Below are 14,533 nucleotides of genomic sequence, written 5' to 3' on the forward strand. Positions count from 1 at the left end.
AGAAAGTTTTGGTGTTATCATTCATGTTCTCTGAAAAAAAGGCCAAGAAAGCAAATATTCTGCCGGGGTATGTAAACTTTTGAGCAGAACTGCAGATGTGACTTTTTGAGCGCTTGTTATAACCTTTTTTGGGAAACTGAGGCGACCAAAAAAAAACAATTTTGATGTTCTTGAATTTTCTTCATTAATGCCGTTTATTGATCGGGTTCATTGTTTTTATATTTTGATAGATTAGACTTTTCTGAACGTGGCGCCATTATGTGTATTTTTTTCAATCTTTATTTTCAATGGGCGGGGAGGAAGGTGATTTGAACTTTTAAGGGTTTTTTAAACTTTTTTTCTTTAATGCCATTGTTAGCCCCCTTAGGGGACATTAAGATGCAGTCGGCCTACCGCGTGTCCTACATACAGCAATGTCAGTGCTGTGAGGCATCCATGGTGTCTCATTTGATTATATATATATATAAAATATACACAGTGGGGCAAAAAAGTATTTAGTCAGTCAGCAACAGTGCAAGTTCCACCACTTAAAAAGATGAGAGGCGTCTGTAATTTACATCATAGGTAGACCTCAACTATGGGAGACAAACTGAGAAAAAAAAAATCCAGAAAACCACATTGTCTGGTTTTTTTTCATTTTATTTGCATATTATGGTGGAAAATAAGTATTTGGTCAGAAACGAAATTTCATCTCAATACTTTGTGATATATCCTTTGTTGGCAATGACAGAGGTCAAACGTTTTCTGTAAGTCTTCACAAGGTTGCCACACACTGTTGTTGGTATGTTGGCCCATTCCTCCATGCAGATCTCCTCTAGAGCAGTGATGTTTTTGGCTTTTCGCTTGGCAACACGGACTTTCAACTCCCTCCAAAGGTTTTCTATAGGGTTGAGATCTGGAGACTGGCTAGGCCACTCCAGGACCTTGAAATGCTTCTTACGAAGCCACTCCTTCGTTGCCCTGGCGGTGTGCTTTGGATCATTGTCATGTTGAAAGACCCAGCCACGTTTCATATTCAATGCCCTTGCTGATGGAAGGAGGCTTGCACTCAAAATCTCACGATACATGGCCCCATTCATTCTTTCATGTACCCGGATGAGTCGTCCTGGCCCCTTTGCAGAGAAACAGCCCCAAAGCATGATGTTTCCACCACCATGCCTTACAGTAGGTATGGTGTTTGATGGATGCAACTCAGTATTCTTTTTCCTCCAAACACGACAAGTTGTGTTTCTACCAAACAGTTCCAGTTTGGTTTCATCAGACCATAGGACATTCTCCCAAAACTCCTCTGGATCATCCAAATGCTCTCTAGCAAACTTCAGACGGGCCCGGACATGTACAGGCTTAAGCAGTGGGACACGTCTGGCACTGCAGGATCTGAGTCCATGGTGGCGTAGTGTGTTACTTATGGTAGGCCTTGTTACATTGGTCCCAGCTCTCTGCAGTTCATTCACTAGGTCCCCCCGCGTGGTCCTGGGATTTTTGCTCACCGTTCTTGTGATCATTCTGACCCCACGGGGTGGGATTTTGCGTGGAGCACCAGATCGAGGGAGATTATCAGTGGTCTTGTATGTCTTCCATTTTCTAATTATTGCTCCCACAGTTGATTTCTTCACTCCAAGCTGGTTGGCTATTGCAGATTCAGTCTTCCCAGCCTGGTGCAGGGCTACAATTTTGTTTCTGGTGTCCTTTGACAGCTATTTGGTCTTCACCATAGTGGAGTTTGGAGTCAGACTGTTTGAGGGTGTGCACAGGTGTCTTTTTATACTGATAACAAGTTTAAACAGGTGCCATTACTACAGGTAATGAGTGGAGGAAAGAGGAGACTCTTAAAGAAGAAGTTACAGGTTTGTGAGAGCCAGAAATCTTGATTGCTTGTTTCTGACCAAATACTTATTTTCCACCATAATATGCAAATAAAATGAAAAAAAAACAGACAATGTGATTTTCTGGATTTTTTTTTTCTCAGTTTGTCTCCCATAGTTGAGGTCTACCTATGATGTAAATTACAGACGCCTCTCATCTTTTTAAGTGGTGGAACTTGCACTATTGCTGACTGACTAAATACTTTTTTGCCCCACTGTATGTGTGTGTATATATATATATATATATATATGTGTATATATGTGTATATGTATATATATATATATATATATGTGTGTGTATGTATGTGTATATATATATATATATATATATATATATATATATATATATATTTATAGATTTTATATTATATAATTTTTATAACAAATTATCAGGAAAATAAATTTTATTTATTTCCTGATTTGTTATAAAATGGTCATAAACTAAAAATGAATATAAATATCGTACACAAAAAGTCTAATAATTGTATGGACACTTGTTTGCAAATACAATACCATTTTATTGATTTATTAACAGGTAGAAAAAAAAACAACAACCTGGATACGAGTAACCTCTTCATATCCTAATAAGTACATTAAAAGGAACCTGTCGTGTTGAAATGTCACGGGACCTGCAGGCAGGATGTTATAGAGCAGGAGGAGCTGATCAGATAGATGTATAATTTTGTGGGAAGAGTTTCTGTAAAGCTTGCATTTTATTCATTAAAATCCCTGGTGTCTGTATTTGAGTCCAGTGGGTGGTGCTACTAGTGATTGACAGGCTTCCCTTTTATGATTGGCACTTGTCTACACTCAGTTATTTAGAGAAGACTCAATCACTAGAAGCTCCGCCCACTGGACTGCATACAAATATCAGGGATTTCCATGAATAAAATACAACTTATACTGAATGTTCTCAATCCTTTACAGAGTGAACATAGGAACTAAGCTAGTTGCTAGGGGCAACTGCTCCACTTCACTCATCACAATAGATATCTTACAAAGTGGACATGCCTTACCATAGGCCGTGATCAGGGGGTGTCCGGCGGTTGCTGGCCGGTGCTGCGGGTGTCTCCGGTGCCCAGCGGTGCTGCGTGTTTGCCTGGGGCTCTGCTGACATTGTGCGACAGGTCAGAGCCCCAGCATTTCCTCGGTTCCCTGTGTGTGTGCAGTGGTTCCGGTAAAAAATGGCCGCCGATGCTTGCGCAGATGGGATCTCAGCGCTGAAATTTCATCTCTCGAGAGCTAGGTCCCGAGATCCCATCTGCGCAAGCGCCGGCGGACATTTTTTACCGGAACCACCGCGCACACGCACAGAGAACCTCTGGCCTGTCGCACAATGTCGGCAGAGCCCCGAGCAGCGCCGGTCACCGGCCAGCAACCGCCGGACACCCGGAGAAACCCGGCAGCAGCACAAGACCCCTGCAGCAGCGACGCACATCAGAGCCCCCCTCATCCCTGAGTGTGGCCTGCAGCATCACTCCATACCTGCCTCCTCTAGCAGCAAGCCTGGGACCCCGCTACACCGCAACTACCAACCCCGGTAAGCAATAAGATGCAAGGATTATAAGAAGCACCACCATTTTATTAAATTTTTTTTTTGTTATTTTTCTCCTCAAAACTTGTGGTGCCGCCTTATAATCCGGAGTGTCTTATAAAGCGAAAAATACGGTAAGTTTTCCAGGACACTTAATTCCTTATTAAAGGCCATAAATTGGTGGGGGCCTAAATGCTGCTTAAATCCATTTTATTGTCTATAGATTATTCTAAGCACATTTCATTCATTTTCTAAAAACCATATTCTGTTTGATGGTTCAGAATAAAAGTCAATTTTCCAGAACACTAAATATCCCTTTCCTTTAGGACTGATTTTGCTTGTAGATCACCATTTGGAGGCCATGGAAAGAGGCGATCACCAGTCATAAATTGCATTTACATTCATAAGCAAACATGACAAGCTACATGAAAGGCAAATGGTAGAAAATTGTAGGGTGTAAGACTGCGCACGCGATCCACTCTGGAACGTATCATCCAAACACACTTTTTGCTGGTGCATCTTTGGGCTTCTCAAAGGCCGTCTCTGTTCCTGTTCTGGCTTGGCTAAACACTGATGGGGCTGAACTTCCGGCTTGTTCTGCCAATAGGGAGAAAAATGTAAAATATACCGTACAAGAAAATATCAATATATCTAAAAAGTCAATAATCCTCCAGCTTCAGACATTATAGAGTCTGTCATTGCGTCAGTGAATCAGCAGTACATCATTGTCACAGCTATTTCCGGCGTAAAATATGTGACTTTTATGTAGAAATGCAGTCAGACATTTGTCTTCCTTCACGCCGATAGGATAACCATGTCCTCTTTTCTCATTATTAGGTTTTGGCATAGATACAGACCAATGGCGTAAAGCATTGATACAAACCTTTTGGGAATTTAGATTGTGAGCCCCCAATGGAGACTGATACGGGGTCTGTAAATTGCTGTGGAATTAATAGCGCTATATAAGTAAGCATAATATTAAAAAATATGAAGTGTTAGGATGGTAAACAAGATCCAGTGTTCAGATTATTACACACCACTTATCACGCCATGTTGATGATGACTAGACAGGTTGTTACATGGTAAACCAGATCCAGTGCTCAGATTATTAGACACTGCTTATCACACCACGTTGAATGATGACTAGGCAGGTTGTTACATGGGAAACCAGATCCAGTGCTCAGATTATTAGACACCGCTTATCACACCATGTTGATGATGACTAGGCAGGTTGTTACATGGGAAACCCGATCCAGTGCTCAGATTATTAGACACCGCTTATCACACCATGTTGATGATGACTAGGCAGGTTGTTACATGGGAAACCAGATCCAGTGCTCCGATTATTACATACCGCTTATCACACCATGTTGATGATGACTAGACAGGTTGTTACACTATATGACTGGAGGACTGTGTGCATTATGAGGTCTCCATGGCCCAAACTTACCACATTCTCTCATAACTTGGTATGTCTTAGATTTGATCGGTGTTTGTTTTCCAAGCTTATCTTTAGCTCCTTTGAGATCTTCTTCCTTTACCTTTGGTCTCTTCTTTTTAACTGGGGCGTCCTGGGAAAAACAAACACATATATTGTATAATCAGCAATGTAACCCTATAAATCGGCATCTTTTACATAACTGCCATCGTGGAGGATAAATAGTGACACAAGGCAGCGGCTCCGGCATGTAATGGAGACTTCATTACTCCGACTTATGTTCTAAACAAGATGTTCATTACCAAACAAGTAGTGCTATGGTTATAAATAGGCTTTAGTCTTCTGCTGAAAATCAAGCAGAGGCTGAAGGAACCTTGGACGCTCGCTGTGCTTCATACAAACACCAGGGAATCCTCCATTTCTGCGTCTTATGTCTATAGGAGAAATACTACTATTGGTATTTAAATATGAGCACTTATAAGATCAGGTGAGACATTTTATCCCTTTTTATTCTCATTCTTTTCTTGCAAAGAATTTACTAGTTAATTCCTTACTAGTGATGAGCGAGGTGTTATCTGAGCATGCTCAGGTGCTAACAGAGGGACTTTGGCGTGCTCGAAAAATGTTTATTCCATTCGTGTACAACCCCTTTAAAGAGGACTGAGGGCTTATGACCACTTCTAACATGGCTGTTTCAGTAAAAATCTGTCTAGACAAGTGGGAGTTAACCAGTTGGGGGTGTGTCCCTTAACCAATCAGTGCTGACTGTGTAGGGACACCCAACAATAGTAACACCCAGATGTCACATTATTCAGAATATTTAGAGGGAATAAATGAGCAACAGCACAATGCAGAGGTCTAAGGGAAGATGTACCAAGGCGTAGTCTATGGGGAATTACAAGTATTTTCTAATTTTTAAAAATGTACATTATTAGTTCTTGTTTACACACTGAGTTTTTGCTGCAGAAAAATCTGCTGCCAATACTTAGTGTGTGCACATAGCCTTAGGATTGCTCACAGGTCCCCTCTTTAAAGTCTTACCCAAAGAGATATTGGAGGGTATAGTTGCACCTTCCCACACATCTGCTGGAATACAGATATTTTCTGTGCAACCCAACGATGTAGTGTCTTGAGAGAACGTTCTGAGCCATTTTTAGGTTTGCTGGAAGTTCTTCATGCCAGTTAAAGCCATGGAGAATATTGTTATCTCCCTCTTAAGATTCTTCTATTAATGTCAGTGTTCTAAACTTGGCTCGCCTTCACAGTATGGCGGACCCATCAATGCATAGAATGTCCTTCACTTTCAAGTCCAGGCTATTTACTTGAAAGAACTAGACAATTTGCTATTACATGTGAGCTATTGTTTCAGTAGTTTTTGAAATATTTAAAATTCTAACTTGGACACATTTTGGAATCACTTTAAACAAGATTTAGACTTTTAAAGGGGTTGTCCGGGACTTTAGCGTTGGTGGTGGTGACCAGAACTGCTCAGTTGTGGAGCGGCACATCACAGCTGCGTGCACAGAATAGTGTCCGCGGCCAGGTACTGCATGTATCCCTATTGATTTGAGTAGGAGGCGGATGTGCACTGCCTGGCTGTGGCCACTATGTAGTTGGCGGAGTTGTACTGCGCAGCTCCACAAATGACCAACTGCGGTCTCCGACACGGGGAACAGCTGATCATTTGGATCCTAGGTGTCGCACCCCCACCAATCTGACATTGATGACCTATCCTAAGGATAAGTCATCAATGTTAGTCGCGGACAAACCCTTTAATGGAAAGTCACAGTAGACGCGTTTCTCATGAGTCCCACCACAATATAATAAATATGTTCAGAACATGTTTGATTTAAAGGAAAAACTCAGCTAATTTCCTGTAAATACGGGTTGAGCCTGCCATTGTAACAGAGTTCTAGTAAATTGATTGGTTGTGAGCTGCAATACTGCGCACTTCCTGTGGTCAGGTGTGGCACTGTTTTCGGAAGAATAATTTGTTTGAAAAAGTTTAGGTTTTTTTTTTTTTTTTTAATGTTCTAAAAATGTTTTTCTTATTAAATACTTGAAAACCGTAAGATACAATCAATTCGTAGAAAAAGTCACCTTTTTACACCCCTGGAGGTCCATTCATCAAATCTCAACACGCCAGGAAGCTGCAAAGTTACACAAAAATATACTGAATTTAGGTGCTGCCAGAATGGTCAGAGCTTGGGAGGGTCATGGCTACACCCGCCTGCCGAATTCATTAAAAGTGTCGCGTTGCTTATGATAAATATTATACTTCTGTCACTGACACAGAGAAGATGCTCCAAATTCATTAAGTGGCATGAGCTTCTGGAGAGCACAATGCTAGTCTTAGGGCCCCGTCACACATAGCGACGCACCAGCGATCCCGACAACGATATGACCTTGTCAGGATGGTGTGTCGCTACATGATCGCTGGTGAGCTGCGAAACCGGCAGCTTCACCAGCGATCAGGACAGCGACACGGGGGTAACAAGCGACGCACATCGCTTAGTTACCCACTGTGTACCATAGATACCAGTACGCTGGTGCAGGGAGCTGGTAACCAAGGTACACATCGGGTTTCTAAGCGCTGCTTAGAAACCCTGCGTTACCTTAGTTACCAGCGCGCTGATCGCTGGTCTCCCGCCTGTCACACGTAGCGATGCGTGCTGGCCAGCGGGAGACCAGCGATCAAAAAAATGTCCTGGCCACTCCAGGACGATCAGCGATACCCGGCAGGGGGGCGATTGCTGAGAAGTGTCACACACAGCGATCTCGCTGGTGAGATCGCCGTGTGTGACGGGGGCTTCAATGAATCAGCTACATAGTGTGCAAAGTTCAGATAGAATTATAGAATGGTAGAGTTGGAAGAGACCTCTGGGGTCACTGTGCCCAACCCCCTGCTCAATGCAGGATTCACCAAGCCATCTCAGACAGACGTCTGTCCAGCCTCTGTTTGAATAGTAGAAGGACAAAAGGTAGGGGGCACAGCTGAAGGGCATATAACGTCAGAGATTAAATAAACAGAGGTGCTGCATAATGCACGGAAAGAAACATGGAACAATTAGGCTATGTGCACACGCTGCGGATTCACCTGTGGGTTTTTCCGCGCGGATCCGCAGGTAAAACCGCAGGTAAAGTGACCTGTGGTTTTCCTGTGGTTTTGCCCTGCGGTTTCACACCTCTACTATGTTAAAGGTGTGAAACCGTTGCGGAATTCGCACAAACAATTGACATGCTGCGGTTTGTAAACAGCAGCAAAACCGCGCAGAAAAAACCGCAGCGTGAGCACAGCGGATTTGAAATGCCATAGGGTTACATGGTACTGTGCCATGTCTGCGGAACTGCTGCGTTTCCGCAGGGCCAAAAACGCTGCGCAAACGCAGCAGAATCCGCAACGTGTGCACATAGCCTTAGAGAAAAAGATCCATGCACAAAAAAGCGCACACCCATGAGTAAAAATATTTATAGACCATGATACGTAAGAAAGTGTATAAACAATTATTATATAGACAAAATAAACCACAATAAAATCAATTAAAAATACAAAACACATCACATAGGTCCCATAAAGCAGCAATATAGCACACCAAAATATAATATAATATATGGGTGAAACAACAATCCCCAAGACAAAGTAGTATATATATGTGGGGCTCCCCACATCAAATTTGGTCCCGAGACCACTGTCCCATTTGCCTTGCTATCCCCAACGCCCTGACATGTGTTCTCCTGGTTGGTGACTTGCTGGCTATTTTAGCCCTAAGGCTATGTGCACACGTAGTGGAAGTTACCGCGAGAATTCCGGAATTCCATTCCGCAGGAAAATCGCATTTTAAATTCCCGCGGAAAAACTAGCGATTTGCAAGCGTAATTAGCTTGCAGAATGCTAGCGTTTTCCAAGCGATCTGTAGTATCGCTTGGAGAACTGATCGACAGATTGGTCACACTCGTCAAACATAGTGTTTGACAAATGTGACCAACTTTTTACTATTGAGGCCGCCTATGCAGCATCAGTGGTAAAAGATATAATGTTAAAAATATAAAAAATGGTGTTATATTCACCTTCCGACGTCCCGCGCAGCCTTCCCGGGCCTCAGCGATGCTTCCGTTCCCAGTAATGCCTTGCGAGACCTTTGTTGACGTTGCGGTCTCGCGAGGAATAGGGACCGCTAACATTATCGCGAGACTGCGACGTCATCAAAGGTCTCGCAAGGCATTACTGGGAACGGAAGCTTTGCTGAGGTCTGGGAAGGCTGCACGGGATGCCGGAAGGTGAATATAACACCATTTTTTATTCTATTTTTTACAGGGATATGGTACCCCGAGCCTGGAGTAGAATCTCCTCTCCTCCAGCCCCTGGGTACCATCCACAAATGTTCTGCTTGCTTTTCGCATGGTGGGCACAACCACATGCGGGAAGTAAGCGGAATAATGCATTCCTATGTGGGCGGAATTGCCGTGATTCCGCAAAATAATGAGCATGCTGCATATTTTTCCGCGATGCGATTCCGCCGCCGGAAAATCTGTAGCATTAGCACAGCATTGCGGAATCCCATAGGATTGCATGGGATGCTTTTTTTTGCGTTTTCGCGCAAAATCGCGCTTTAAAAAAAGCTGCTAAAACGCAAAAAAAAGCAACATGTGAACACAGCCTAAGCCTTACCTTGGTGCTTTCTTCTATGCAGGTTATTTTCACTTTAGGGGGTACTCTGTTTTCATAGGGGCACCATCTTTACAGGTATCTCATGCAAATACTCTGATCTCATACAGGGCTCGGTCTCTTTTTTTGCCTTCTGGGGATGCCCAGATTGGCACTATTTCTGCAAGTATTCAGGATTTATATATATATATATATATATATATATATATATATTTGTAGTATATATCGATCAGCATATTTTTGATATGTAATCTGAGGACATCATGAGGTATGGGTTAAAACACAGATGTCAAGGATGTATCACATGTCAAGCTGTGAGCTGGGGTTTACTTACACTGAAGGTTTTATCACATGGTGATTATTGTTGCTGAACTACAGCAGTGCCTGCATGCTAGTCTGACTCCGCCCTCTCCTGTGATAAGCAGCTCACGGTCTATAAACAATGTATGCAGAGAGCCTGGTGTGGGCGGAGGCAGCTTTCTCAGTTCTGCGGCATTCTAACTCTAAGAACTCGGTTTCAGAATAGCTGCACCCAGTAATCTAAGTGATACATCCTTGGATTCAGTTTCTCTTTGGCTACATGATGGTGCTCTCATACGAGGTAGCAAAAACCTGTTGACAGATTCCCTTTTAAAATTGGGCATCGCGACAAAACACAGTGCATTTTTCAGTTTGTTTGTCTCACTGTGATAAATGGCTCTGTAGGTCAGACGTCTGAATCACGTTTTTTAAAGGGGTTCAAACAGAAGCCCCAAAATGAAGCCATGAAAGTAGTTCTGAACACTGTGAAGCCTTGCTAAGATGCAGAGCCTATGCCAGAACCTCGATTCAATGTACCCAACGCGTTGATATAAAGTGAGCGACGGCAATATAAACACAGGGAGAGAAATCTGCATCATGTTGGTTTACAGAAACCACTCACCCTTTACAAAGCCATTATGGCATGTAACAGAAATTTCAACGGGGAGGGGAGGTCATGGTTATACTCTCCAGAGCTGGCACAAAACTGCTCTGTAAACCGCCTGCGACTGTCCTCTTGGAAGGAATAAAGATCCAGAGATTGTGTTGTCACTACTCAGGATGAAAAGTAGCACAGATGTCAACCACGTCTAATTTGGACACAGTGAGTCATGAGGTCACCTTGAAAATGTTTATTTCCGCCGTTCACACTCAGGATCGAGAACAAAAATAATTCACGCAAAGCAACTGTTCTGGGCACTTTACTTTGGGGACTTTTTTTTTTTACTTAAATGCATGTAATCGGAACAAACTATTTTTTTTTACGATTGGGTTTTGTTAAAAATTTTGCATCATTTACTTTCTACAATCTCTGTGTTGCACTGGTTGCAGAATGAGTTAACTGAGAATCCTTCAGTCAGCCCGCCATGAGAATCCACCAGGGCGTTTGTAACTCGTGTCTTTTTTTTCTGAGCTCTTCTGATTTGACCACAGACCACAGCAAAGTTGAATGTGCCAGAAAACAAAGAGCTGGTAAAAGTCAAACGGTGGAAACTTTTTAATGAAAGCCAATTGCAATCACTGTAATTACATGTTTCTAAGTAAAAAAAAATAAATTGTAAATTGTCACAAAAGATGGAAAACCCAAAAGTAATAGCCTGTGTCATTTTGTGTTTCTTTAGTAATAGCAGCCTGCTATGAATTACAATGGATATATGGCACTCCTGTTAGGTGGGGAGGTGCTCAAGACGATGTCTAGGAGATAAAAACATATAAAGGTACTTAGTACTCAAAGGTGAAATGATATTGTTTCAGACTTTGTCAGGCAATCCAAACAAATCTGTTAACGTTTCAGCCCCTATAATTGGACCTTCATCAGACGTGGATTCCTGTAGATTAGACAAAAGATACACACAGGAAAAAGTGCTGTAGGGCGGCAACCATGTGTATATTCCGGTGTATATCCCCACCTTCAGTAGTCAGGGACAGATGAAGGTCCCATTATAGAGATGGAAACGTTACACTTTTCTTTGGATTGTCTGACAAAGTCTGAAAACATACAATATTCACTTTGGAATAGCAAGTATCTTTTTATGTTTTTTTTTATCCTATGAATTAAATGCAGCATGTGAATCCATGCAGTGGAGCATCTATTGCTCTTTTTAAGTATGTATTCATAAGAGAATATGAAGGCATTTTAGCATAGGATATGGACTAGAAGGAAGCAGACTCGAGTATAATATACAAAGTAATATATTTTTTTACCCGTCTGTTTCTAAATTGGATATAAATGAGGGTACAAGTTAAAGACGGTGTGAAATACTGAAACATTTCTAGTGTTACATCACATCCTCACAGTAGCAAACATTTGGATACTGTAAAACGCAAGAAAATCGGAACTGAAAGCTGCGAATCCAACCTCATAGTGACTCTAGGGTCAAGAAAATTCATAATTTTTCTCTACGTCACATAGGAAATGCTCAGAGCCCAAAGAGGACCTTACCCTTGTGCACCCACCAATATGCCAGTCTACCACCGTATTCTCATTACGGAACCTTCTGTCAGACCAGAGACTCACCGAGGTTACAGTATGAGCCTTCCAGGATCACGGAATTTGGGACTAACATGGTGAATTTGCCAGATTGGGGTAAAGACAGTCAATCTGAAATTATATACTTTTTGATACACAGAATGAAAATTTATTTTACTTGTTTATCATTGGGCCGTTTCCTATTCTATAAGTTATAGGTGAGTATTCACAGCAAGAAGTATATACTCGGACATCTGCACTATGGAGAAATCACAATGGAACAAGAAAGGGAAAAATACTCTATATTAATCCATAATAGTAGAAACGTTAACATTTTAGAGTCCTATACCTTTTAATGGCCAACTGAAGAGATGGTAACAAATGTCAAGTTTTCGAGACTACTTGTGTCTCGTCACCAATATACGGTAATAGTAAGAATAAATCGGATACAAAATGAACAATAAAAAAAGTATGTCCACATTCCTCTGTAAGTGAAGGGGATGAGCAAATGCATTAGAGTAGCAGTAATGATGGCAGAGACATTTTTCTATTTCTGCCTCCGCTGAAACACAGAGACATTCTTCATCGGAGACTTTTCAGATGTTACATCCAACAGTTCTATCCTATACATAATAGTTCTATGTAACTCGCCTGTGGTTGGGACATCTCAGCTCACAACTGTTGAATGACGACAGAAGACAACGCCGTGGAGGTCGCTGCAGCCCAGTGCTTGACAGCTGCATCTATATATGTAGGGGACGGGTGACGCGGGGAGTAGGAGTTTCTACAGCCAGAGCCTTATCCAGAGAAGCAAAGCTCTCAAGGGTTTTTTTCTGTAAGCTGACTGGAGTACAAAGAATCCAAGCAACTGTTGTTTAACGGGGGAACATGTTACAACAGCCGCCAAATTTATAAACCACATCATCAATTCCTGTAGAAGAAGATGCAAAGCACATATTTTGCCCTATTCATCAGCCATGTTTTTGGAAGTTCTTTACTTTTTTTGGTCTTGGGGCAGACATTTTGGGGTTTTTTTTTGCGACGCGTTCTTCAGCATGACGGACACGGTTTATGAATTTTGTGCACTTTTGTCTTTTACTTTTTTTTGCACGTTTGTCCACTCAAATGCCATAATTTACCAGTACAGTAGATAAAAACCAAAAATTCAAGGTAAATGAACACATATGCAGTGACTTGCAAAAGTATTGAACCCAAGAACCCTTACCCACCCCCTTCCTCCCAAGCGTTCTTTGTGTTTTCGTACCTCGTAATCTGGAATTTCACTGTTTGTTTTTTTGAGGGTTTGCACAAGTTCATGTGAAGAACATGCCTACAGCTGTGAACATTTGGTTTTCTTTTTATTGTGAAGCAAACACATAGGACTAAATAGCTGAAGATTTCAGTGTGCATAACTATTCGCCCCCCTAAAGTCAGTACTTTGTGGAGCCGCCTTCTGCAGCAAATACAGCTGCAAGTTGCTTTGGACAAGTCTCTATGAGCTTTTCATATCTTGCCACTGAGATTTTTGCCCATTCGTCAATGCAAAACTGCACCAATTCCTTCGATTTAGATGGTTTCCTCTGGTGAGCAGCGATCTTCAAGTCTGACCACTGATTTTCAATTGGTTTAAGGTCTGGGCTTTGGCTAGGCTGCTCCAAAACATTTACATGTTTTCCCTTAAACCACTCAAGTGTTGCTTTAGCAGTATGCTTTTGGGTTGGGCTGCCACCAGGAATTTCAGGGCCCCATACTGGCAAAACGTTCGGACCCCTTGAGACTCTGCCCAGGCTCCACCTAGCTCTGCCTCCAAACCTCCACAGTCCCACCACCAAATCTTGGAAATACTCCACTTCTGCACCACGTCCTCACCAATCATACATTAACAGGTTCCCATCTAACACCAGATCATATATATAGCCAGCAGCTTTTGTTTTGGCCAAAACATTTTTTAAGCCACCACCACGACAAGGTAGTCTACTCTAAACTATTAAACATAAACATTTCTGAAAATATCCTGTACTCTTTTTAGATACTTTTTTATTTGTTTCTTTAAAGGAATGTGTCACATACATCTTTTAAAAATGAACAATAGGACCATATACAAGGAACAAATACAGTCACACCATGACTGTATCACATATTAGCACCACATAGTGACCGGATAATACCACATACAAGGAACGAATACTGCCAGACCATGACCAGACCATAGTGATTGAAAGATACCACATAGAAGGGACAAATACAGCCACACCATGGCCGGACCACATATTACTACTAAATAGTGGCCAAGAATAACACATACAAGTGACAAAGACTGCCACACCATGACCAGACCACATACTGTATTACAACCACATAGTGACCGAATACTACAATACTGATCATGGATAAAAAAAACAATACTAATTTTACCATAAGTTCATTGTATACAGGAGCTCTGCATATAATATACAGTATATAGTGTCAGTGTACAGGTAATACAGTGATCACCTGTGACATACACAGCTGCTCTGTATATAATGTCAGTGTACAGCTAATA

At 41.9% G+C, this 14,533-nt stretch overlaps 1 protein-coding gene across 2 annotated transcripts in view; it reads right to left on the minus strand.

Moving 5' to 3' along the window:
- Positions 1–2,359: 2,359 nt before the first annotated feature.
- Positions 2,360–14,533, minus strand: part of LOC141088324 (musculoskeletal embryonic nuclear protein 1-like) — a 123,061-nt gene continuing 110,887 nt past the window's right edge. Inside the window, exons 1-3 of one of the 2 annotated variants that reach the window (XM_073574372.1) lie at positions 12,643–12,791; positions 4,850–4,970; positions 2,360–3,996 (exon numbers count right to left, since the gene is read on the minus strand). In XM_073574372.1, coding sequence (XP_073430473.1) covers positions 3,890–3,996; positions 4,850–4,970; positions 12,643–12,657 — 243 coding nt within the window. In that variant the 5' untranslated portion in view covers positions 12,658–12,791 and the 3' untranslated portion in view covers positions 2,360–3,889. Of the gene's footprint in view, positions 3,997–4,849; positions 4,971–12,642; positions 12,792–14,533 lie in introns of those variants that run through there. The other variant, XM_073574373.1, reaches the window with a different exon arrangement.

This window comes from Dendrobates tinctorius, unplaced genomic scaffold (assembly GCF_039654945.1).
Source record: "Dendrobates tinctorius isolate UK_male_01 unplaced genomic scaffold, ASM3965494v1 ptg000038l, whole genome shotgun sequence".
NCBI classification, from domain to species: domain Eukaryota; kingdom Metazoa; phylum Chordata; class Amphibia; order Anura; family Dendrobatidae; genus Dendrobates; species Dendrobates tinctorius.